This window comes from Penicillium verrucosum (genome assembly GCF_028828655.1).
Source record: "Penicillium verrucosum strain IBT 35672 chromosome Unknown utg000002l_segment0_segment0, whole genome shotgun sequence".
Classification (NCBI taxonomy): Eukaryota; Fungi; Ascomycota; class Eurotiomycetes; order Eurotiales; family Aspergillaceae; genus Penicillium; species Penicillium verrucosum.
In genome coordinates, this window is record NW_026643211.1 from 359,494 (window position 1) to 383,657 (window position 24,164).

General features: G+C 47.6%; 12 protein-coding genes across 12 annotated transcripts; 7 read left to right on the forward strand and 5 right to left on the reverse strand.

Moving 5' to 3' along the window:
• Nucleotides 1-277: 277 nt before the first annotated feature.
• On the forward strand, nucleotides 278-901 carry N7516_005775 (uncharacterized protein; the record flags this gene model as incomplete). The annotated part of the gene is made up of 1 exon (XM_057218495.1): nucleotides 278-901. One exon carries the CDS (start codon nucleotides 278-280, stop codon nucleotides 899-901), a length of 624 nt encoding a protein of 207 aa, XP_057072586.1.
• A 237-nt stretch (nucleotides 902-1,138) lies between these two features.
• On the forward strand, nucleotides 1,139-1,333 carry N7516_005776 (uncharacterized protein; the record flags this gene model as incomplete). Its single annotated transcript, XM_057218496.1, has 1 exon — nucleotides 1,139-1,333. The coding sequence occupies one exon, from the start codon at nucleotides 1,139-1,141 to the stop codon at nucleotides 1,331-1,333; it is 195 nt and encodes a 64-aa protein (XP_057072587.1).
• Nucleotides 1,334-1,736: 403 nt separating this feature from the next.
• Nucleotides 1,737-2,195, forward strand: N7516_005777 (uncharacterized protein; the record flags this gene model as incomplete). Its single annotated transcript, XM_057218497.1, has 1 exon — nucleotides 1,737-2,195. One exon carries the CDS (start codon nucleotides 1,737-1,739, stop codon nucleotides 2,193-2,195), a length of 459 nt encoding a protein of 152 aa, XP_057072588.1.
• Nucleotides 2,196-4,447: 2,252 nt separating this feature from the next.
• On the reverse strand, nucleotides 4,448-6,302 carry N7516_005778 (serine--tRNA ligase SES1; the record flags this gene model as incomplete). The annotated part of the gene is made up of 7 exons (XM_057218498.1): nucleotides 4,448-4,612; nucleotides 4,665-5,033; nucleotides 5,084-5,174; nucleotides 5,228-5,649; nucleotides 5,719-5,880; nucleotides 5,935-6,005; nucleotides 6,056-6,302. Coding segments are annotated over 7 exons (1,527 nt in total), but the record flags the coding sequence as incomplete, so codon positions are not given.
• A 517-nt stretch (nucleotides 6,303-6,819) lies between these two features.
• Nucleotides 6,820-7,658, reverse strand: rhbA (Rheb family small GTPase rhbA). Its single transcript, XM_057218499.1, has 4 exons — nucleotides 7,518-7,658; nucleotides 7,313-7,452; nucleotides 7,131-7,259; nucleotides 6,820-7,070 (listed from the first exon to the last, which is right to left on the reverse strand). Exons 1-4 carry the CDS (start codon nucleotides 7,570-7,572, stop codon nucleotides 6,831-6,833), a joined length of 564 nt encoding a protein of 187 aa, XP_057072590.1. The 5' UTR covers nucleotides 7,573-7,658; the 3' UTR covers nucleotides 6,820-6,830.
• A 548-nt stretch (nucleotides 7,659-8,206) lies between these two features.
• Nucleotides 8,207-10,846, reverse strand: N7516_005780 (WAPL family protein; the record flags this gene model as incomplete). Its single annotated transcript, XM_057218500.1, has 2 exons — nucleotides 8,207-8,485; nucleotides 8,549-10,846. The coding sequence occupies 2 exons, from the start codon at nucleotides 10,844-10,846 to the stop codon at nucleotides 8,207-8,209; spliced, it is 2,577 nt and encodes an 858-aa protein (XP_057072591.1).
• Nucleotides 10,847-11,481: 635 nt separating this feature from the next.
• Nucleotides 11,482-12,396, forward strand: N7516_005781 (uracil phosphoribosyltransferase; the record flags this gene model as incomplete). The annotated part of the gene is made up of 4 exons (XM_057218501.1): nucleotides 11,482-11,639; nucleotides 11,700-12,058; nucleotides 12,119-12,290; nucleotides 12,345-12,396. 4 exons carry the CDS (start codon nucleotides 11,482-11,484, stop codon nucleotides 12,394-12,396), a joined length of 741 nt encoding a protein of 246 aa, XP_057072592.1.
• A 347-nt stretch (nucleotides 12,397-12,743) lies between these two features.
• N7516_005782 (transcription elongation factor 1 family protein) lies at nucleotides 12,744-13,294 on the reverse strand (the record flags this gene model as incomplete). The annotated part of the gene is made up of 4 exons (XM_057218502.1): nucleotides 12,744-12,916; nucleotides 12,980-13,118; nucleotides 13,174-13,218; nucleotides 13,292-13,294. The coding sequence occupies 4 exons, from the start codon at nucleotides 13,292-13,294 to the stop codon at nucleotides 12,744-12,746; spliced, it is 360 nt and encodes a 119-aa protein (XP_057072593.1).
• A 708-nt stretch (nucleotides 13,295-14,002) lies between these two features.
• On the forward strand, nucleotides 14,003-15,084 carry rps1 (40S ribosomal protein eS1; the record flags this gene model as incomplete). The annotated part of the gene is made up of 5 exons (XM_057218503.1): nucleotides 14,003-14,016; nucleotides 14,125-14,209; nucleotides 14,264-14,289; nucleotides 14,359-14,860; nucleotides 14,941-15,084. 5 exons carry the CDS (start codon nucleotides 14,003-14,005, stop codon nucleotides 15,082-15,084), a joined length of 771 nt encoding a protein of 256 aa, XP_057072594.1.
• Nucleotides 15,085-15,919: 835 nt separating this feature from the next.
• N7516_005784 (uncharacterized protein) lies at nucleotides 15,920-17,253 on the forward strand (the record flags this gene model as incomplete). The annotated part of the gene is made up of 3 exons (XM_057218504.1): nucleotides 15,920-15,923; nucleotides 16,793-16,943; nucleotides 17,004-17,253. 3 exons carry the CDS (start codon nucleotides 15,920-15,922, stop codon nucleotides 17,251-17,253), a joined length of 405 nt encoding a protein of 134 aa, XP_057072595.1.
• Nucleotides 17,254-17,680: 427 nt separating this feature from the next.
• Nucleotides 17,681-21,797, reverse strand: N7516_005785 (putative nuclear pore complex subunit Nup133; the record flags this gene model as incomplete). The annotated part of the gene is made up of 4 exons (XM_057218505.1): nucleotides 17,681-17,922; nucleotides 17,983-21,294; nucleotides 21,364-21,433; nucleotides 21,507-21,797. The coding sequence occupies 4 exons, from the start codon at nucleotides 21,795-21,797 to the stop codon at nucleotides 17,681-17,683; spliced, it is 3,915 nt and encodes a 1,304-aa protein (XP_057072596.1).
• A 1,167-nt stretch (nucleotides 21,798-22,964) lies between these two features.
• On the forward strand, nucleotides 22,965-24,002 carry N7516_005786 (ACP S-malonyltransferase; the record flags this gene model as incomplete). Its single annotated transcript, XM_057218506.1, has 1 exon — nucleotides 22,965-24,002. One exon carries the CDS (start codon nucleotides 22,965-22,967, stop codon nucleotides 24,000-24,002), a length of 1,038 nt encoding a protein of 345 aa, XP_057072597.1.
• Between the last annotated feature and the right edge of the window lie 162 nt (nucleotides 24,003-24,164).

The window sequence follows — 24,164 nt, forward strand, 5'->3', positions numbered from 1 at the left end:
TTAGTTCCGCCATACTATTCGATCTCGTATGCCGATTTGTACAGGATAGAGCGGAATCAGTGGGGATATCAAGAGGCCGATCACCTTTTGAACAACGGAGCTCGAATTAGTTGGCGTAGGCTACTATCATGGCTCTGGATGCTATATTAGGTGGCGGCTGGAAGCAGATATAACTACATGTCCCCCATCCCAGATTTCTTTTCTCTCCAAGAAATCTCCATCTCCTCCCTGATACAACAACTTCCAATATACAAAAATCGTTTAATCATCCCTGAAAATGTCCGAACTATTGTTTGAAAGCCAAGAATCGAAGACAGGCCCCGACTGCGACAACCGCCCTCCACAATACGACCCATGCCAGCCAAGCCAAGATATACTCACCTCTGTTATTGAGAACGAGCATACTCGCCGGATATTACACCAACGACTAGACAATCTGGAGACAGAGGTCATTAACTTAGCAGAAGAGAAAAATCCCACCGACACTGATTACGTTCTGCTTGAGGAGGTCTCTCAAGAGTTGAGTCGGAAATTTACAGAGGTGGCGCATATAACTGCAGAGTTGGCAAATGTTTACAAGGAACGTGTCGCTGGAAACACCGAACTCTATACCGCTATGTTAAGGCTCACTGTTAGTGAGTTCGACCAGACCTACGCTTCTTTAAGGCGGGATCCAAACCGGCAGATGCAACACGAGGGATACAATTCTCAACACTCTTTAGGGATCAAACAAGTAGAGGGAGCTGGATCTCCGTGCTTTTGCGACCGGTTCTTCGAGCTCTCGGCAAAGGTGGATAAGATCAATGATCAACTCGGCCAAAGCCTTCAATGCCATGATACTCCCGCAAAGCCACCCAGGAGCTTTTGGAAGAGAATTTTGAAACATTTAGCTCGGCCTTAATGGAAAAGTGGAACGAGGATCTCTAGAGTGATCAAATTATGACAAAACTGCAGAATAAGATCTGACTATCTTCGTAAAATAGGAAGTTACAGACGTAGTTACAACGTAAATAGTATAGTTTCAGTAGGCACGAACTTGCTAGGTAGAGGGTATATCATGTTTCCCCTAGCCCCAGATGTTTTTCGTCTCAAAAATATCTCAAATCTGATTATACCGTGAACAAACACTACCACAACCATGAGTACTACCACTACCATTTCCCATACCCTCGTCGTCCACGAGCCCTCTACGACCCACTCGTCCACTCCCTCCACCAACCCCTCCATACCCTCCAAGTCCCCCACGGCCATCGATAACCTGAACAAGCTGCCAGGGGGCATTTGGGCCTTGATTTTTCTCGTGGCAGCCGTCCTTATGGGCGGCATAGCTTGATTCGTTTACTTCAAATGGGGCAAGAAGAAGAAGGAGGAGGAGGGCGACAAGCACCAAGAACACCGAGGAGATCACGTAAGTTAAAGACCATAATCCCCGTAGAAACTCTTTTGGGGGTATTCTGGAGGGTCTTTATACACTTTGGCTGACATCTCGTGGCATAGCCTCGATACCTTGACTGCGGCCGCCATGATCCCCCAGACAGCCCTCGACACCAAGTGTACGGGTGACTAAGTATGCCATCGGCACATACAACAGTCTACCCTATAAAGATTCACTCACCCCTAAACTAGCGGCCAAGAGATCTGCCAATTCACTTCAGATTCACTTCAGATTCACTTCAGATTCACTTCAGATTCACTTCAGATTCACTTCAGATTCACTTCAGATTCAATTCAGGATTATGTTGAAGATAAACCCGGCCCCCCTCCCCGTCATACTCCATCCCACTGGTCCCGATGTGGCCCCGCCCGACCCCGCCAGCCTGGCTGGCGACGAGGTGAAGTTTATCCCGAATCCCGATCCCCCCGGGATACGCGACCCTCGCCCCTTCGCCTCCTCCGCTGATTCCAACTTGCCGTTCGGTCCAACCAAAGACGAGCAACTCGTCAATGACGCATTATTACTGTTCCTAAGAGCTGTCAATATCTTCCCTAGTGAGCTCCGATGTGAATGGTATTCCGCTCGCTCTCCATTCGACGCGGCATCGTTTGGCAATAATTCAATGACTGCGCGCACCGACGGCTATTTAGAAGCCAACGGTGAAGTCTTCTCCATCCTGGAGGTCAACCCCCCGCCCCAAGAAGCGGGACCCTACTGCGGTCTCCGCCACCACTACAACTATGCGCAATGCCAGCCATAGTTGCAAGAAGGTCTTCGATGTTAGGAGTGCCGCGGCGGTTGTCCCGGCGGCATGAAGGGTTGTTGAGTCGACGGCGTTCCTCGGTTGTTTTGTCCGTTTTCTTCTCTCCGAGAACCTTAGCGAGGTGAGCTGAATGAAAAAAGGCACATGAAGGGTCGAAAAGCCCCAGAGGAACGCCACAAAAAAAAGTCCACTCTTCGTCCCGTTTTTGCTTCTCTCCGAGAACCTCAGCGAGGTGAGATGAAGAAAGAAAAGTGGGTGAAGATGTGAGGTGGAGGGAGGTTGTTTTGTTCTTGTTCTTGTTATTCTTGTGCCTGTGCTTGTTGTTCTTGTTCTTGTGCTTGTGCTTGTTCTAGTGCTTGTTCTTGTATTTACATTTTGGAACCTCGGAGAGACTTTACTTGGTTATAACTTGACAACACTCATAAGTAGTCCAATACCCCAATATAGAACTATTTGGCGCTCTACCTGGGCTGTTCCTTGATACCTCAGTTGTATTCTCTGCAGAGTCCATAAGCTGGCAGGTGGTATATCCTTTCCTGAACGGCATCAGGTGATCAAATAGCTCTACTCCACCAATCAGCGGGTTTTGTCATGGGAGATGGAAAACAGATGCCGTTCCTAAACTAACTATCTGGTGGCGGATAACTACATAAAGCGTCGAGTGGGGTTTCAGGTGACGAGTCCCTAACAATGCCCGCACAAAAAGCGTCGTCAACGTCCCCGGTGACGCCATTTAGAAAGGGCGACAGCCACCATGTGAGAAAATAATAAAATAGGAAATTCTTTTCTGTTTTGTGCCCTTATCATTTATTTCTCGGTCCATGTCCTCGTCATTCAACGGTCTTTGGCCAGTGAGGGCGTCTCGATTATCCTCGTCACTGATAGGTGTTGCGGCTGTGAGTTCATGCTGCGTGTGGGCTCGGTCGAAGGGAGTTCCAAGGCACGTCTGCACCATTCTTCTCTGCCCTCCAGACGATCAGAAATTTCTAATAAACAGTAGCATCAGGGAATTCATCATCAAACAGGGTAACCTGGGCCACTTTCTCCTGCCAAGAGCATAGTACAAGAAATCAGGTCATGTGTAGATGGCGACAAATATCAGCAACAGAGTCATGTATCAACCTGTTCCATGCTTATAGCAACCCTCGAGATCCAACTCTTTGCTTTCACTGAAACAGTTCTTAGTGTAGAACAGGATATTGCAAAGAGGTTCAGGAAAGATGGGTGATTTGAGCTTGTGTTGGCTTCGCCAGATGGCTACTAGTCAACAGCACCACGTAGAGGTCCAAGCTCGTAGCTGTTGGATCTTCCAGGACAGACTCCCCCAGTTGTCCTGGAAGACCCCGGCCAAATGAAGGCCGGAAATAACCCACCAAGAACAGGCCACGCCCGAAGCCAGCCGTTCTTATAAGGATGGAAAAAGCAACAAAAACACGCAGGAGGATAAGGACATTCTATTAGAAACAGGCTAGGCCGAAGCCAGCCGTTTCTTCAAGATTGGCCACGTTCGTCAACTCACCAGGAACAGGCCAAACCAAAGCCAGCCGTCCCTGCAAGGAAAGATGAACATCTCTCAACGAGATTTCCCATCCCGTTGGAGCTTCTCAGCCTCTAATTGAAAGAAGAGAGAAGTGAAAGATGGAAAAGAAGGAAGAGAGTGAAGAGGAGAAATTTAACATTCACGGGACTGGTGCCTTCCCTTTTGAGCAAAAGCAAACAAAGCCTTCTAATACTCCTTCCAATTGAGTACACCCTGAATAGATAGATTCTCAATGGTGACAGTACTTCACTTATTCAACCTTAACTTATTCAACCTTCACTTTGGCCTCAACAGCTTGACTATAACGTGTAGATCTGAATGAAGTATGGGAGAAAGCAGAAGAAGAATAATCATGATGTATTTAGAAATTCAGGGGTTTATATACCCCGTTAAAACCATCTAAACAAAGGCTCGATCGGTAGCAAACAAGCAATCAAGCAAGCATACTTGGGATGGTGCTCCAACACTTCTACTGAGTAGCTAGAACACTAAAACCTGGACAAGCATCTAAAAGAACATCAGTGTTATCTTGAATAAAATGTCCCTAGTATATCTAGAGCCAAATAGATCAGATTATCAAAGTCCTACATCGTGAAGGATAGAGGCCGCATGAGCAGCTGACTATTCTTTTGTACATATGCCTATAAACCATGAACTAAGCCATTGTAATTCGTAATTTGTATCTCAAGGTACATCATGGGATATCTCCTTAAACCTGAAGACCTTGCATCTTTTTGGTGGCATCATCGGTGCCCTTCTGGGCCTTCCCCTTGGCCTTGGTAGATGTGCTATCCTTGGGAAGCTCCTTGGTGTAAGGGAGGAACTCGGGAGAACCGGGAATGTATTTACGCAGGACCTCTGGGACCTCAATACCCTAAATAATAGTTAGCTACTATCAGAATCACCAATGAATTTTTCACACTTACGTCTTCTTTCTGGTAGTTCTCAAGCAGACAGCAGAGGGTACGCTCGGTTGCGCACAGGGTGGAGTTCAGGGCGTGAACATAAGTCTTCTTCAGATCGGTGGCCTTCTTCACGCCGTAACGGATCTCCAGAGCTCGGGACTGGTAATCGGTACAGTTGGAGCAGGAGACAAGCTCCTTGTACTCCTGCTGGAATGGGAACCAAGCCTCCAGGTCGTACTTCTTGGATGCCGCGTTGTTCAAGGCGCCGGAGACAATGGCGACAATGTTGTAAGGAAGTTTTAGGGACTGGTAGAATTCTTCGGAAGTGTTCATCATGTCCTCAAATGCTTGCCATGAATCCTCGGGTTTGGTAAGGACAAACTGCTCGATCTGCATGGGGTTAGAACGTGAAAATCCAGTGCATTCGGATCTATGCTAACCTTCTCGAACTGGTGAACACGGAAGATACCCCAGGCATCCTTACCGTGAGATCCAGCCTCCTTACGGTAGCATGTGCTGTAACCGGCATACCTATTTTTCTGGTCAGGAAAACAACTAAGTCTCGGGTGACAAGGGGGTCTTACTTGATGGGAAGATCCTTGTCCTGGAGCCACTCGCTGTCGTGAAGGGCAGACAATGGTTGTTCGGAGGTAGCAATGAGGTACTTGTCGGTGGACTTATCCTCGCTCTCAGTAACCTTATACAACTCCTCGTCGAATTGCTCGAGCTGCGCGGTCTTCGCCATGAGATCCTTGAGCATGAATTGAGGGGGCTGGTTGGGAGTGTAGCCCTTGTTGAAGAGGAACTCCAGACCATAGTTGATCAGAGCCAAGTTGAGGAAAAGACCGTATCCAGTCAAGCAGTATCCACGGTGGCCGACAATCTTGACACCCCGCTCGGGGTCATATCCATCGAGACGAGTCAACACTTCGTGGTGGGAGAGGCAACCTGGCTTCTGCATTTCGGCGTTCTCGGGGGCCCATGTCTTGAGCAGCTTGTTGTCTGCCTGTAGCCAGAAATTCACTTGTTAGTCTCACGGCGCATTCGATCCTCACGCGACTTGAAAGATTCATACCTCATCGTTGCTCACAGGCACGGATTCGTGGACGTAGTTTCCAATGGTGCGAATCTTTCGGTCGCGTTGAACCTCCTTGGCGACAGCAGCTTCCTCGAGCTCCTTCTTCTTTGTCTCGAGTTCCGCCTTTTGTGCGAGCAATTCGGTTGCGTCTTCCTTGTTCTGAGAACGGATAAGCATCTCCACATCCAACTAGAATGGCCGGTAAATGTCTACCTTCTTCTTCATTCCAATCGCCTTCTGGACTCCATTGATCTGAGAGCCCATCTGTGTGACATCATATCGGGCTATACCTATCAGTAAGATCGCGCCAACCCTAAAAGAAAAGAATCCATACCGCGTCGTGCCTCTTCATAGAGCGCGACAACTTCATCAACGGTCTCCTCCGGAGCAAATCGCTTCTGCTGGCTCTCCTTGATCTTCTTGAGATCACCACCGCGCTCGGTGACAAAGTCGGCTAGGTCCAACATATTGACGATTGGAGTTTTTAAGGGTTCCGGGGAGTTCAAGTGGTAGAGGGGTGACTCAAATTGTGGAGGGGTAAAAACGAGGAAAATCAAAGTGCGTGTATCCACGCACTTGGGCTTCGAGGGGTTACATTACTTAATCGATAAGGCGCTCTAGCGCTCCGGAAGGTCTTTACTTCCAAATAAGCTAGAGTTATGGCCACGGATATTTCTATAGATCAGTTGAATTTTAACACTTCGCATATATTCTGTACTTATAGAAGGCTGTTTAAATTGAGAATTCATTACTCTATGCTTAGTACCGATCCATGTTCCCGAATTCGACCCTAAAACTCATTATTCATGCAAAAACCCCAATGGTTCCACCAGAAAGACAAAATAGAAATAGAGCCAAAAAGAATGAGGGCATCGAGAAGCCATCAAGTTGGTGTTATCAAATTGGCGATGATCTCTAAGTCAATAATTGAGTCAGCAAACAAGATATCCGTAGATCTGAATTGAGTGGACATCAAAAGAGCAAAGTATAGTGTTGTCAGCTCCAAAGAGATGTTTGATGTTTCTTGACTTTAAAGATCCAGAGATCTAGAGATGGCTTCGCTTACCATCCCCGGAGAAACACACGCGTTCCAGTAGACGACCCCCATATTACATCAAAGCGCACTTGTTGTTTCCAGTTGGTTGTGACGGATTTTGAGACTTCTCAACCTCTCCTATCATGAGATCAAAGGCTTTCGCAACATTGAAATCAAGGAAGGCACTAGCCTCGGTGAAAGCGCAGTTGAGCTCCTCCGCTAATTGTCGTCCGTCATCGAGGGTGACTTGGCGGTGATCGGGCTTGAGATCACTCTTGTTTCCTACTATGACAAGAGGTACATCATCCGCTCCCTATAGGAAAGATTAGATGCTGGTTCGTGAGTACTAGCCATGGGAAGGACGGTAACTGACGAGGTGGTTCAAGATCTTGTCGCGAATCACCCGCACCATATCAAATGACTGGCGTGATGTCACTGAGTAAACAATGATATATCCATGAATCCCAATGAAATGCTTGGAGTTCAAGATACTATATTCGTCCTGTAGAAATGGTCTCAGTAACCAAACGGTCATCTCACACAGGGATCACCTACTTGTCCCGCAGTGTCGACGATCTCAGTTGCGTAATCCTGGCCATTGTGCTTGATAATCCGGCTGAATGTGTTCTCAATTGTAGGATAATAGCTTTCCACGAAGTGGTGCTCGACAAAGCGAACGGTGAGAGATGATTTGCCTGTTAAATAATACGTGTTAGTTCTTCGCAATTATAACGCCTCGGGTTATAAAAATGGCCCATACCCACGGAGCGACTGCCAACGATTGCGATCTTTCTCTGCTTAGGCGCGGAAGGCATCTTGTGTAGTGCGGTAAGACTCAGCTAAACCGCCAATGTAAATGGGAGATAATGACGATGATAAGGTCAGATAGGTGGTATCTTTTAAGTGATGAAATTGAACCAACGAGTTATTCAAGAGACAAAAGGGCACCTGTTCAGAAACGAGGTCGTCGGGGGGTGGCAAATCCCTCGAAGCATGCGGAGCTTCAACTCCTTGTAACCTGCAAACAATGCAAACGGCAGTTTCTCCAGCTCCACCTGGGCAGGGCTGGGCGCTCTATAAATAATTGCCTACGTGTAGGTACGCTCTATGATAATCCATTTGTTATTTGTCATAAAATGCATTGTATTCACAGAAATTAATAAATCTCATTTTTCTGAACATTGAGGTCTGGTTTGACATGAGGTTCATTATTTTTATGACGATCTTGATAAGTGGTAGACATCTGCCCAGGTGGATATGAATGTGGAACATTCTAATTCTAGCGTAAATGGTTCAATTAAAATTGATGAGAAAAGGGGGGTATCAAAAGCTGCCAACAGACCAAGAACTTCATGTCTTCGGGTTTAGAAAATCGCCGGTAGACAAAAGACTAAGCCCGCACTTATCTGGCATGTCAAGCGACACATATAAGGTAGCACAGGAAGCTCATCATTGCTCTGCCAGTCGAATCCGAGTGATAAGTTCTTGTAATCTGGACAGGAACCCACTCGCTGGCTGTCCCTGTGTGGGAAAAGTGGAGATTTCTTGTTCGATCTTCTGATGGTATTGCAGGAATTCATCAACGGTAGATATCACCGGTGTTAATCCGTTGGGAGCGAGTGAGCTCTTGATTTTGGACCGAGTCTCAGGATCCAAACTCAGTGTTAGTAAAAGGACGGCCAAATATCCCACAGCAACGTTGTGGTGTACTTCCAAGACCGAATGAGCCTAGGTAGCCCCGGTTAGTCCAATACGTCGGTGAAAATGGGGTCCTAAAAACTGAAAACCTACCGTGGAGATGGACTCTACATGAGTCATGAACAAATGCAAGAGTTGATCAAGGAAATGCTTTGAGGAGCCAGCAGAGTGAAGAAAAATCGATCTAGATGCTTCACTCTGTTCAGTCAGATTGATAAGTGCGCCGAGCGCCAATATCACGCTGTCCAGCGAATTATTCGCTTTTCCAAGCGCATCTTCGGTCAAATCACCAAAGTTTTCAGAGACAATGTGGACCAGTCCACCGACCATCTCCGGGTTTGCAAATCTATCACAGAGAGGGGGGTTGCTGTTGGTGACATTCAAGATAAGTCGAATGTAAAGAGGCTGTATTTGGCTGGCAGTGTCTGACTCCAGACGGAGCAGGCTGTGAAGCTCAGAGAGCGGGTCTAGGATGTCCCAATGCTCTTTTTTGAGCGACTCAGCCAATGCAGTAGAAGCTTCCAGGACTGAAAATCCCATACACAGTATCTGAGAGCTCTCTGGGAGTATTTTTTCCAATGCAACACAACGTTGGCTTTCAGACACGAGCGCTTGAACCAGCGGTTTCAGAAGAGATGTGGAGAGGCTAGGGTTCTCGCCTTTGATTTGCATCGTGGAAATAGTCGACCTCAGGCAATACAATGCCAGAATACATGGTGATAGTTTCGACAATGCAGTATCGGGGAACAGCATGGCAACTATCTGTGGAATGGTGTTCTGAATGGTTTTTTGCAAGGGCCGAGAAAGGTCGCTGGCTTGAGCTCTTGTGGTCACCGGTATGTCATCTTGCATGCCCAATAAAGCAGGCGATGCATCTAGAAGCTTAGGCCATGCGGAAGTTGCAAGAACATAAGACATATGTCCATCTGATGATGCCAGTGCATAGGCACAGAAAGCCAAAATAGTGGGGACCACCTGGAGGTTCATGGACAGACAATCCACAAGCCTTTTGTCAAAATTGCATTCGACAAATCGCCGTTTGAGCCCAGTATCCAGAAGTTTTCCACACAATTGGAGGAAGGCATTACATCGACCCGACAATGAGTTTTGCGGATCTTCGATATCCTCGAAGATAGATTCGACGGCACCTCGGTAACGAGCGTTTCCCCCAGCTTGTCTGAGTTCGTGAATACTTCGAACAGATCCATCCTCATTCGTATCCTCATTTGGCACGATTAAACGGGCAGTGGAAGTAGCCTCGTAATTCAACTGACGTTGGACAGATTGAGAGCGGTGCTTTGGACCAGAGGAATCATTGTGTGTCGAAAGGTCCTCCATAATCATGTCATCCAAAAAAGAACGCTGACGTGCATAGGTGACGCGGGAACCTCGCAAATGAGATGGAACTGAGGCAGGGGAGTCTTGGATGTGGCTTTCGGTAGGACACTCATTCACAACCGCATTTGGCGAAGCTCTGTCGGGTGGGATTGGATTCGGGGACTGCTGACTATCGGCGGGACTCTCTGCTGATGTTTCAACCGCTGGAGATGTTTCAACCGCGTGTTCCGTGATCCCGAGCGAGTCAATTAGTCTCTTTCGACCAGGTGTGATGTTCGCTTTAGTGGCATAGCCCTGGTTGATGTCCGGCGAGCTATTTGACGTGAACTCTGCATTCCCGGGGCTCTCCTCGGCTGATAGTCTCATTTCGTGCTCGGGAGTAGATACTTTAGTCTGGCTCCGCGCGGATCTCCCGGTCCTTGTATATGATGTTGATCTCACGGGGCTTGTCTGCTGACCGGCTTCTGGCTTTTTAGTCAATAACCCCCGGCCATCGAGCACCCTCTTTCCCATTTGTGGTGAAACGCCACGATATCCACTCTCTGCCTCACTTGGCTTCACGGATCGCTTAGTCGTAGGAACGACCCTGTTTCCACTGGGCACGGGCATGGGCACCTTCTTCCTCGTTTGTGGCGACACGTTACGATTTCCATTCTCTGTGTCGCTTGGCTTCGCAGATCGCTTAGTCGCAGGAACGGCCCTGTTTCCATCGGGGCTACATCGCCTTCGCTTTCTCTGAACCATGGACATGTGTTCATCGTCTGAAGAGGGAAAGTCATACACATTAGATTCTGCGATGGGTTTTTGTTGGGCAAGACCTCGAGTCTTGGTCGTTTCCACCGATTCAGACGGTTGTTTATCTCCATTCTTGTCGCGCTGTAATCTGGTGTAGAATGGCCGCGAGAGACGTGAGGAGCTTGGCAGAGGCATTTCTTTAGGAGTCGTTCTAGCAGCAGATGAGCGCACCGGTTGTTCGGGATTCAGCGGAAGTTGGCTTTTGGCAGCAGAGCCATAGGTTACGAGTCGTCGATTCCGAGGTTGTGAGTTATCCATCTTCGGTTCAGAAAATGGGCGAAAGTAGATGCGCACGCGTTGTTTGATGAAATGGATTAGAAAATCTGGTTCTCAAAGAGCAATCAAGGTATGTTGAGGAGCAATTGGATTAAAGCATTGAGTAAAACGTAGTCATTTCTTGAGACGAATCCATGTCCCTGCGGCGTTCGGTGTTCAATGGAGCTTAAACAGGCTCAAAGGGTGTGGCGCAGTCATCAAAGGAGTGACCCCTAGGTAATTGGCAATGAATGTGTAAATTACCTAGGCAATTTCTTTGAGAAGATTAATGAAACAATTGATATCCGAGGTCTGATTGGGGAGATGATGCAAGTTGATAAGAGGCGGAGGGAGGGGAGGGTGAGATGGGGCAGAATCACCCACTGCGGTATAGCCTCCAGATATAGAACAGAAAGATAAGAGGAAAACCCTACATACTTCCCCGCTTTCGGCTTTGAGGCATCCAAAGGCCCTATCTTTATACTATATACCCCTCTCTCTCTGGACTCTTGTCCTTTTAAAGGTACTTCAACTGTCTCGGTTGAACTTCCGGCACTTTCATATTCTAACATCTCTTTTTCTCTCTTTCCCTAGTACGACCCCACACACATCGACACATCTTAGGACGCAGCAAAATAATGGCTAGCAAACCAGAGAGTGGTCCTTCTCCTGCGCAGGGTGTTGGTCCTCTGTATAGGCCCGATGGTGAGAAGCCCACTGCGACAGTCTCAAAGGAAGTCTCCTACGAGAATGTCCACGTGCTACCTCAAACACCTCAGTTGATTGCTCTCTTGACGTGAGGACCCATTCTCTGCGTGGAAAGTAACACTAGACTCATATTTTGGACCACAAACAGGATGATTAGAGACAAGAGAACCAGCCGTGCCGATTTCATCTTCTATTCTAACCGCATCATTCGGTTACTGGTGGAGGAAGGCTTGAACCACCTCCCCGTTGTTGAACAGTCCATCACTACCCCCGTTGGACGGTCCTACCTTGGTGTCAAATTTGAAGGAAAGATCTGCGGTGTCTCTATTATGCGCGCAGGCGAAGCCATGGAACAAGGATTGCGCGACTGCTGCCGATCTGTTCGCATTGGGAAAATCCTCATCCAGCGGGACGAGGAGACTTGTATGCCCAAACTGTTTTACGATAAGCTCCCTACTGACATTGCTGATCGATGGGTCCTTCTCCTTGACCCCATGTTTGCAACTGGTGAGTTGAGCTTGGTCTACAATGCCCATGGCCACCCAGCTGATTTTTCTTTTTCCCCAGGTGGTTCTGCAACTCTGGCCGTGGAGACACTGATCGAGAGAGGCGTTCCTGAACACCGGATCCTATTCCTTAACCTCATTGCCAGCCCGTCTGGTGTTGCTGAGTTTGCAGAGAGATTCCCTAAGCTCCGTGTTGTGACCTCTTTCATTGATCAAGGATTGGATGAGAAAAAGTGAGAATATCACACCCCTTGGATGTTGTGATTGCCATGCTGACTGATTGATAGGTATATTATCCCCGGCCTGGGAGATTTCGGCGATAGATATTACTCTATGTAATATTGTTGTTTCCTACCACGTTGAAAGGAACATCAGTGGTCACAAGGTCACCTGGAAATTCTGAGTAATTCAGTGTTCCATTATCCATCCATTGTTTGGTCTGTTCCAGATGCCGTAAGGCACTTCCACTTCGCCATACAAGTCGCCTACTCAGAGTTGACTTGATGCCCGGTAGTGGGGTAGAGGTCTAGATGGGTGAGACACTTCTTGGAGTTTGGGAGATATGATAAGCATATGCAACAAGAATACGTAGCAAGAATATCAAATACCATGTACATACAAGAACTTCACAACTCAATTATTGTTGATATCGTGCCTTTAATGCGCCGTTCGCCGTCATCCCATGATCAGTATTCATCATCATAGCTCTCGCCCTGTCCAGTCTCTTCTGGAATACCCTGCTTGCTGATTCCCCTTTGTTGGCTCGGATTCGGTGCGTCATATTGGTTGGCTGTGTCCTTTGCAACTGCATCACATGCGTCTACCCAGTCCGAATATACATCCACGGGGGCAGAGAGATCTTTGAAAGGTTGTGTTAGTCAGAATAGTTAGGACTGATGCCATGGGGTGATTATCAACTCACAATTGATACCAGTTTGGAATTTCTGGCCACACACTTTGCAGGATAGATCGCCTAGGCCAAGCTTCTTGTCTAACTTGACGACCACAGAGTTCTCATGGTTGCAGAAGAGACAGGAAAATGTAGTAGCAAGAGGCTCCCTCTATGGTTTACAGTCAGTGTTGAGTGCAAAACCTGGCGACTTGTGATTCGTTTACCTTTCGGGGCCCTTGAGGCTTCGAGCTTGACTTCTTGCGCTTACCCTGTAGAAATTAGCATCTATCCACGGTAGGGGCGGTCGGGGCGGTTGGGTAAGAGGGAAATAATGCCACATACCATGCTGAAGTTGACCTGCGACACGGGATTTAAAAAGAAGAAGGGATGAGAAGGAAGGTGAAGCAATGAGAAGTGTCAACTCGCGCGGGAGTAGGCCCGCGGCATGGATGCCAAGGCGACTTGCTTAATTGGGAAACGGAATAATGAGCCTCCAGATTCCGACCTGTGATGTCAATGGGTGGCGATTCCCACAAAGCGATCTACATTGTACAATACACTAGAATTCGTATGGAAAGGGTCTATGTTGGAGCAATTTGGAATTTGGGAGGGTTCCATGTGAATTATCGAGGAAAGAGTATTGATTTTAGCAAATGGTACAAATAGAACCAATCCAATACATAAGTATACAAGTACAACATTCAGAAGGAAAGTTTTAGCGCCAATAGTATAGGGCCAATTGAAACAGCCAAGGATATAACTACCACATTCCATTTAATACAAAAGTGTGATCTGACAGTGGACTCTGGGCAACGTTCCAATGCCCTTGTATGGAGATGACATAAGCCAATGACATAATGATAATCCCCGTGGACCTTTTTTTAATGTTCGATCACATGATCCCAGTGAATGACATAATCAGCTAGGGCCCGCGCCTCGCTTAGCCGAGTTTTCTGTGGGTTTTCAACCCTCCCAGTCGAGTGTCGAAACCCTCTGAGCGCGCGGTGCGATACCTTTGTCTGTCTTCCAACAACACACAGATAACTCGCAATCATGGCTGTTGGAAAGTAAGCGCCCTATTCTTCATCCTTTTCCTGCTTCCAATTTATCGAATTACTTGCGCATCTACGGCATCCATTGAATTTACGAACACACGGCTAATCATCTTCGTTCAGGAACAAGCGCCTATCTAAGGGTAAGAAGGGTATCAAGAAGCGCACAGTCGACCCCTTCACCCGCAAGGACGAGTACTCTGTGAAGGTGTGTTCTATTCCTTTCATTTTCCCCAGACGCAATGCTAATCGTTTTCGACAGGCTCCTTCCACCTTCCAGACCCGCGAGTATGCAAACCACCCGAATAATCGAATATGGCGAAATTTTTGAGATGGATTGACTAACGGAATTATCAGTGTCGGCAAGACTCTGGTCAACCGCACCAGCGGTCTGAAGAACGCCAACGACTCCCTCAAGGGCCGTATCTTCGAGGTCTCCCTCGCCGACCTCCAGAACGATGAGGACCACGCCTTCCGCAAGGTCAAGCTCCGCGTCGACGAGGTCCAGGGCAAGAACTGCCTGACCAACTTCCACGGTCTCGACTTCACCACCGACAAGCTCCGTTCCCTTGTCCGCAAGTGGCAGTCCCTGATCGAGGCCAACATCACCGTGAAGACCACTGACGACTACCTCATCCGCCTGTTCGCCATTGCCTTCACCAAGAGACGCCCCAACCAGATCAAGAAGACCACCTACGCTCGTTCTTCTCAGATCCGCGCCATTCGCAAGAAGATGACCGAGATCATCCAGCGCGAGGCCTCCACCTGCACTCTCTCCCAGCTCACCCACAAGCTCATTCCCGAGGTTATTGGACGTGAGATCGAGAAGTCCACCCAGGGCATCTACCCCCTGCAGAATGTTCGTTTTTTTTTTCACCCCAAGACTGGAGAGTCGCATATATTTCTATATATACGGGTTGCTAACATACATGTCTACAGGTCCACATTCGCAAGGTTAAGCTCCTCAAGTCCCCCAAGTTCGACCTCGGTGCTCTCCTGTCTCTGCACGGAGAGTCCGCGACTGATGACAAGGGACAGAAGGTTGAGCGGGAGTTCAAGGAGACCGTTCTCGAGAATGTTTAAAGGTTATGTCAATGAAGTGGTGTCACGTACTGGTCAGCCGGGGCAAATGATTGTCTTCTGGTCATAGGAAAAGAAAAAAGTTCAAACGTGTATGACAAATTTGAACTGGCGTTTTAGCTACGCGTTGCCAGTCTTAGACATGATCCCAAAAATTCAAGGGTTGTAGTTCATTCAAGTTCAATCAGCTTCAGCCTGTTATTGTAGAAAGATGCATTGGGTAGTCCCACCTGCTTATTCTGGGGCGTGATGCTTGGTCCAACTAGATGACCTGCTTCGTCCTTCTATCTCATTCGCCCCCATAGTATATATCCGGTTCATCTTCCGTGTGTCTAGCACCAAATGTGGAGAGCGACGACAGGTCAGTTCTAGCCTGATCGTCAGTCTAATCTTCATATTTCAAAGAATCACCATAACTAGTTATACGTTAGTTATGATATTCCCAAGTTCCGGCTGAGATAGCTACGCTATATATAACCTTAAAACAACAGCCCTGCTATCTATCTACATCGTGGATGGTTTGGGGTCTTGAGCATGAAGAACGAAAAAAAAAAAATTATATTAAAGTGGATGTGGTATTTAAGCTACATATTCATTGGTGGCCTTAGACCACAATGATGGCATGTAGGTACATTTGATAGGTTGAGTACCTTCTAGGGCACTCCGCTCTCTCTCTTCTAAGCTGTGAAATTCCCCGCTAGATTCGAAGAAGCTTAGTCCCGGGGGTGATCAGACACAGTCCCGAAATAGCTACAGCCCTAAGGGCTATAGTCAGGACTCAGTCTTCTATGTCTAATAATTGTTGTGGAGTTCAACCGCTTGCTATATATAAGCAGCAATGGGTATGTTTTGCGTGCTAAGTATAAGATGAGTAGACCGTGTAAGGCCTCTGGGAATATCCTTCTTCCTGATGTTGAGTTCTTTCACCAGCCATATATATAATATGAATATGATACTTTGGGGAATAAAAGAATATACTTATATCTTACATGACTCTAACTATTCAGATTAATATAATCTTATACAATACTGCTGGGGTTTTGCTTATATCAGGCATGATAATGTACCATCCGTTGAATATATATAATTAGTACTGGGGGTTCTAATGAATAAAATATATAATCCTAGATGAGGAAAATATAGAGACAACTAGGTTCTAGCAGGCTAAGCAACTGTTCCCTATGACTAGCTGTAAGTTCTTTCATAGTTACTCTTTGCTGAATTGACAAGTTAGCTAGAGGCTCTTATATGGGCATTGGTTCCCCAATTCCTCGAGATAATTTCTCAGCGTCGAGTGTTGACAATTCTCAAGGAAAGAAACAAGAAACCGATCTTCTCCGTCTTGTCCTTTCATCGAATACTGTTTATGTTAGAAGATGTAAATGTTTACAGGTGATGCTCTAAGAGGAAATAAGGTTGGTGGAGCCCCCGATTAGTCCAACCCCCGCACTCTCTAAGGGTATGAGGTCACGAGTCCCCCCCTCTTGAATTGCATGATACCTTGGTCTTGTCTCTCCTGTCTCTCCTGTCTCTTCTTGTTCTTCTTTCCCATTTCCCCTTGAGTCAATTCCCCATCTATCATCACATCAAACATTCAAATTGAAACCAGTAGGCATCCATCTCGTATTGATACATTCCTTGGCATCAAAACATAATACATATACAATCTCAATCCACCACCATCCTACTAACATAACCAACCAACCCTTAGTGACACGTTCACACAAATCCAACGACCGCGAATATCAGACCGAAGGCGTGCTGGGTACGCGTGAAAACATCCCACGCTACTTCGCCAAGTCCGGCCCAACCGATGCTGATCCTCGCAAGACAAAGAAGGACGGTGGCGGCAAAGGCAATTGGTAATCAAAGCACGTCACAAACCATGCGTGTTCACCCAGCTAATGTTTGCATTTGTTAAGGGGTCGATCCGGCGAGGAAATGCAGGACACTGACTACTCGTTCGCCAATGCTAGACGTCATTCCAACAGTAGCACCCAGGGTCTGTCTGACTTCCACACCAAATTTGAGGCCTTTGAACCGGAGCCTGTGTTCGAGGAAGAAGATCTTGGTGAGGCTGATATCGTTGCGGGAAATGATAATACCGTGACCAAGGTCGAGAGTGCCAGTAGCAACGATAGCGAGGCTGATCGTGATAGAAGGAAGTATTAGGGAGTCTTGGCTTTCGCCGCGGCGACTTGAGCTTTCCAACATCTGGATGGCATGCAGTTCCAAGGTTAAGAATATGAACAACGTAATCTCTAAGGTTCGTGACTCGCGTGTCACGGGAAGCAATATTTGTTATGAAAGTCCCGAGAAAACAATCAAATCAAAGTTTGCATCACATTCATATTTCACTCCAAGAATGAGAGAGTCTATGATCAAGTACAACGTAGCTTTGGGGTTTACCGAAGGCCTGAACAATACGACATTCGAAATATCTCTTGAGATTTCATACATACAACATATTATGACCCATTGGCCATTGAATAACCGAGTAAGAATATTGAAAACGCCGCCATTTCAACCCCAACCCGCGTCAATTGTAGAGAAAATGCAATCGTTTGCTCCAGCAACTTCACCATCAATCATAGGTACTCTATTCGGGGGGCGATATGTGGACCTCAGCAGTTTCCCGGAGGTTTTGGAACCAGAAATCAAGCTTTCCGACTTCGATGCACTGGCGCAAAATATCATTTTCGGTCTGAAGGTCGGTCGCCACACGAGACTTTTGCTCGGGGCGGAACCGTGACACAAGAATATCGGAATCAGAGTCAGTCATCAGAGCCTCCGCAGGTGAGAGAGGCTTGTAAGCAGAGTGCACACCGGCATTTCGAGGTTCTAGACATAGTACGTTGGTTAGCCCCTTAGTCAAAGTGTTTATGGTTGAAGCAAACTCACCTTCCAAGCATGCAGTTAGTGATCGGTAGAGCGTCGTGTCGGCGACCGAGCTGTATTCATTGCCGTTGGGGCCCTCAGCAGCTTTGCCCCGAACTACCCAATCATCTTTGATCAAGCACCGTCGCCAGATCAACCTCTGCAAAGCCATGAGGTAGGATGGGTCTCGCTGGCCGTAGCGTCCATAATCAAGAACCTGCAAGGCGAGATGGAACTCGCTCCGTGCAAACTCAATCTCGCTATCATCTGCCAGCTGAGTAGGGCCCATCAATGTCAGGATATCAATCAAGCCATCGGAACCGACAACCTGTCTGTCGATCAAGGTCGAGAGAGCGTCGCTCAGGATTTCATGAAGCGATGGCCGATCTTCGAAGATATGTCCTCCATACTGACCAATGGCTAGTTCAAGCGCTGCCTTTCGGTCAATAGCACCCTCCAGGACATGCTCAATGTGCAAGTAGAGGATGTCTTGGACCCCATCAACCTCAACATAATTCTCAAGACGCTTCACATCCTCTTGCAACTTAGAAGTCACAACTGGGGAATCAATTCGCTCCTGCGTCGCTAGTTTGCCAAGCTTGGCCAGCGAGATCTCTACACGGTGGCTCCACAAGTCTTTTTCACCGGTAATCGCTAGATTCTCCAATGAGGTTGCGGCAGTGTCATAGTCGTCTTCACCAATGACATCGTTAATCCAGCTCAGGCGAGAATATGCGGGGCTACTTCGGAGGAATCGAGTGACGGCAGATTGGTATTTTCGCATCGTAAACAGCGTTCCTGGGTAACCCATCACGATTTGCCGGGAGAAGTATGCATCTGCCCATAGGGCACCAAACTTGTCGAAATACTTGGCGATCAATTGGTCTGCGTCGATTTCAGTTTGATTCGTGGAAACATCATTCTGTGGTTCTGTACGCGGATTTTGAGTTGCTTTTTGGTCTTGAAGCTCGATGATCAACTCGACCAACGCTCCCATGTCTCGGAAGCTTTCTGCTAGCTCGACGGCATCGGCAAGATGGTCAATACCAGCCAGCTTGAAGAGTTGCCACTTGCGGTCTACGACATGGGCCTGCTCAATCGAGACACTCTCATCCATTAGTTTGGGATCTCCTTGTGCAGAAAGCCATCGAGTTCGTTCGAGATGCATTTGACCGATCACGCGAAGGTGTCGATAGCTGTTTTTCGCAACTTGATTCAGAACCTGCGTGTCAGGAGTCTCTGCAGCCGATGCGGGTGTTTTCCATGACCGGCAACTATCCAGTTCCAAGTCCAGCAAATGGCCGGCTTCAGAGTATCCGACACCTCTCGATGTCCAGAACTCAGGAAGATCTTCATATCCATCGGAAAGCACACCATCCTCTAGGAAGTCTCCAGTAAGACCATAGAGTGCAGCATGCTCATCGCGATATCGGAAAGCTGTTTCCGTGACCGCCAGGAACAGCTCACTGGCTGCTAGGATCTTCTCTGACAATGTGCGCGCAGGGTTGGAAGTGTTGCCCCGGCCGAGCTTGATTGCGTTCTTGATCCATGGGATGATATGCTCCATGCGGTAAGAGTCTCTCAGGAACCATTGACGTATAGGATCGGTATCTCCGTGTTGGGGGTTGATTGGAGTCTTGAATTTATCGTGCATGGATCCAATGACATGACCGAGGAAAGTCTCCTCGTCTCCATTTTTGATCTTATAGGCCTCTTGAATCTTCCACATAGCTCTTTGTGCTGCAATTTTTTCCGCGGCCCACAGCAGCTCCCATCTTGCCGGTCGACTCAAAGGATTGCCTTGGTGTGATAGTAATGAGGCAAGATCATCTAGTGCCTTTGCTCTCAAGCGGAGATTTTGCTCTAGTGAAATAGCAGTGGTGGGAATGAAGCGAGTCTCTGACTGGAGCAGCTCCCTGCATATTTCCAAGGATGCTTCCTCCATTTCAGATGGGGGGAAGTTCAAGTCGCTTTCGCTGGATAAATTCAACGGATTCTTTGCCATGGTCCCAAAGAAAACCGCCTGCTCAAGCTTGTGCTTTGCTGTGACTTGAGGTTCCTCGACGTCTTGCTCTGTTCCAGGACGAGGGAGTACCGCCACACGAATTACACCGAAATTCCGAAGCATAAGCACACACGCTGCGCAAGAGAAATCGTTTGATTGGTCCTCTGCCATGGACCCCAGGATTTCGTGATCTGTGCCTGAGCGCAAGTGAATAGTGTCCTGGAAAGGCAAAGGCAACTTGTTGGAATCGAGAAGCAGTTGTGAGGATGGACTCTCTTCAACACTTGCCAACGACAAGATAACAAGAGATTGACCAATGAGGATGAAAGCCGTTTCTTCTGGCTTCGGCACAAATATCTTGGGTTTCGAGGTTTCGAGCTGGGAGGCGGGAATATGGCGAAGATCCACGGGGTGCGTTGACATAACACGAGATTCATTTCCTGACAGGTGAACTTGAACCACGAATAGTGCCCTAGTTTCTAACCACTGTGGCGACCTGACAACCAGAAAGAGGCGCCAGGACCCATCGGAAAGTTGAACGGCATCGTCGGAAGACTGCAGGACAGAGAACGCAAAGTCCACGACTTTGAGTTCTGTATCATTTGTTGTTTGCGCGTGATATTCAGGGAGGGCCGCCAGAACTTCGTTCTTGATATCGTATCGTTTTTTCAGGGTGTTGCCGTGGTTCCAATGCGTGTCCCATACTTCAACCAATCCAGTCGAAGTTGCAATAAGGACATCTCGCTGGCCTCGTTGGTGAGAGCCACCAGCCCGAACGGCAGTGACCTCCTTTCTCCATGACCCACCTGCGAAGACGCTCTTGATGCCCCCGAAAATTCCACCGCCTCCACTCCCTGCAGTGCTTCTGAGGAAATTCACGAGCACTGAAGGCTTTCCCTGGGGGTCCCTCAGAGTGATGTGTGCTACTCGTCCGGACGAGAACGTGACAATGATTCCCGAAGGCTCCCCATTGAGTATTTCCGTGGCATACTCACCGGAAAGCATGCCAGGGGTGGATCCTTGGATGCCATTCTGCTTTTGTCGGGATAAACCTAGTGACGCGGCACTGGACACAGTCTCCCAGTAAATGACATTTCCTGTAGAAGGGATGACCACCAAGAGACCCGGGTGGTCTCCTGTAGCCGTGGATAATAAAACTCCGAGTGGGACGGCACCTTTGGGATCTCTGCAAGACTCCGGAATCGATACCGTGAATGTCTCCGACGGAGACGGGGACGAAGCGGGCGCGGAATAGGGCCACACGATGGCATGCGAGCGGGTCAAAGCTAATGCGTGATCATGACCAGGTCCGAAAAAGCACTTGAGGGGTTCTGCGTTAAGAGGGTGAGTGTCAACAAACCGCAACCCAAGGTGAGAAAAAGCCATAGAGTTTGAAGTACCTGATTGTAAGCCACGAATCTGATCTGGCAAAGATGGTAGTTGATCAACAGTGTAGAAATCAGTGCTTGACTTTAAACCTAGCAAGTTAGCACTTTGGACTTGAAGGTCTGAAGGAACGCGCAAAGATATTCAAGTAACCCACCAGAACGATTGTCCCCTCGTTATTGTTTCCAGATCCGTCGCCTTGTTTCACAACACGGGCTGATAGATGCAAGTTGTTCATCTGATCCGTAGGGGTAATAATGTCACCATTTGGCGCCGTGGGTGTTGCTAATTTTCCGAGCTCACGCCCCAGGTTGGTGTCGGAAGGGGACTCATCTGGGCGTCGCAAGACGGAGCGCTGTCTCTTGGCCTTTGGTGGGTTGACGGAGTCATCTGAGCCTGTTCGTTGGCGTCGACGAGTATTGCGACCACCGGCTTTAGGGACGAACATTTTCAATATGTACGTAACCTGTGTCGCGAACACGCTAGCTGGCGAAAGCTTCGAAGATTGTTGACCCTTGGGGGTCCGATTCACTCTTCAAGGTTTGTGCAAGGTCGGAGAGAAGAGAAAAAATAAAAATAAAGGGAGGAGAAAGCTCTCCAAGCAGATGCGTTTGAATTGGAGCACGGTGATCACAGCGATAGGGTTGGTCAATAACAATCGAGGATGTTTGTCCGAAGGCGGTGAGACAAGAATAATGTTGTTACAGGTCGGTACATAAATGCGTAAGTTACATGTACTATTGTATACATTGTGTATTGTAATTTTGTGCACATTATAGGGAGTACTCACAATAAAAACTGTTATTCATTCATATTTCATAGGCAAATAGCCGGTCAATTGACTTTGTAATAGTTGTTTTACATGATTTGAGCCTATTCTGCTTATTGACATGTGGAGCTCTGCATACTTGGGTAATAATCGGTATAGAGCAAATACCAATAGAATACATACACTACACCAATCTCAATTAGGTATTTAACTAGTTAGCTATATTATAACTAACTATGAGGTTAAAGTACGGTAGGTAGGCATGTGTATATATTAGTGATCTCTCTTAGAATATAACTAAATAAAATCAGTATAGCAGACATGTACCATGTAAGCTCCATTGAGGTCTATGTATACATAACAGTCGACGGTTATACGGGGAAATCTTTGCATAGCCGATTACCCCGAAAAAAAGGAGCTCACGTGAATCCCACATCTAACCCCACACGGAGGCCACTCCCTACTCCCTTGATAAACACTGGCATGGACTGAAGAACAACTCTCCCTCGCTCCATGGGATAGCGGATCTTACTCTTGCGACTACAAAATAGCCACCATGCTCATATGTTGTGTTGATACGGTCAAGATCAAGGCCCAAAAGGGTTGCTTATAGCTGCAACTATAGAGAAGATGCTCTCACGCTTCTCGCATCCCAGGAGTCACCTTCGACTTAGATCCATTGTGCATGTCGCGTCACAAGTTTTGGCTACACCTTCGAGACCGACAAACCTTAATGTCCTGCCCTTCAGACGAGACCTACACACAGCCCTGTTTTTCCCAGGTTTGCCGCCCCCCATCCCCCTTTTATCTCTGAACCTGAAAATGGCCGCTAATGCACAATAGGGCATGGCGTTCAAAGGGTTGGCATGGCCAACAGCTGGATTGAAAGCTTCCCCCCACACCGCAGCTAAGGTTTTGGACGAGATGGATAGCACCCTCGGGTTCAAACTGTCCAGCATTATATCCGATGGCCCCAACTCCAAGCTCAACAAAACGGAAAACGCACAGCCTGCAGTCATGGCAATCTCAATCCTGATACTTCGTATCTTGGAGCAGGAGTTCGGATTCGACACTAAATCTCGGGTCGATGTTACACTTGGACATAGCCTCGGGGAGTTCTCCGCATTGGTTGCCGGAGGCTATCTTGAATTCGGGGACGCTTTACAGTTAGTTCGTGGTCGGGCTGAAATGATGGCTCAGTGTACGCGCCAGTTGACTGAACAGTCAGGTGAAACTTATGGCATGGTTGCACTTCTCTGTGAACCTGAGCACCTGGAAGATTTGCTTCGAACAGTTCAGGAATTCATTGGCCCCGAATCACCGGGTATTGAAGTCGACAGGGATAACCGTGTCCCATCAATTCAACGAGTGGTGGTCGCAAACATCAATTCGAAAAATCAAATCGTGCTAAGTGGTAGTCTTGACCGAATCAAAATACTTCTGGTCCAAATGCGTCAATTTGGAGGTCACGACTCACGGGCTGTCAGACTGAAATGTGACAGCCCGTTTCATAGCCCTGCTATGGCACAAGCTGCGGATTATATGAGAGATGCTCTCGACAAAGTCAACATCACATTCCCAGCATCAGTTCCATGCATATCAAATGTTTCTGCCTTGCCATTCCAGTCCAAGGACGACATCAAAGATCTCCTTTCCAGACAGTGTACTGACACAGTGAGATGGTGGGATAGCATTCGCTATCTTGATCAGGAACGAGGCGTGAGGCGGTGGATCGGAATTGGACCAGGAAAGGTCGGCAGGAATTTGGTTGGCAAAGAGGTGGGGAGAGTCGACACCAAAGGTGGTGGAGTGTGGGCTGTTTGCGACCCTCGTGAGATGTCAGAGATCATGGTTGCCCTGGAGCAGACTGAAGTCGAAACTTAAGACTACCAACCTGAATTAGCATGACGACAAAATAGTTATACTTTTCTGTCTGTTCTATTATATTCAGAATCCTCATTACTTATACACCGTGCGAAGTGGAAATCCAAAGTAGCTTAATGACTGAAGAAATAATATGGATAATGTCCGAATAGTTTGGTAAGA

Bases quoted from the DNA above. Each gene is read 5' to 3' on its own strand.
- rhbA (XM_057218499.1), bottom strand. From the start codon at position 7,572: ATGCCTTCCGCGCCTAAGCAGAGAAAGATCGCAATCGTTGGCAGTCGC. The intron at 7,453-7,517 runs GTATGGGCCATT...ATTATTTAACAG, and splicing joins CGTTGGCAGTCGCTCCGTGG to GCAAATCATCTCTCACCGTT. The intron at 7,071-7,130 runs GTCAGTTACCGT...TCTTTCCTATAG, and splicing joins ACAAGATCTTGAACCACCTC to GGAGCGGATGATGTACCTCT.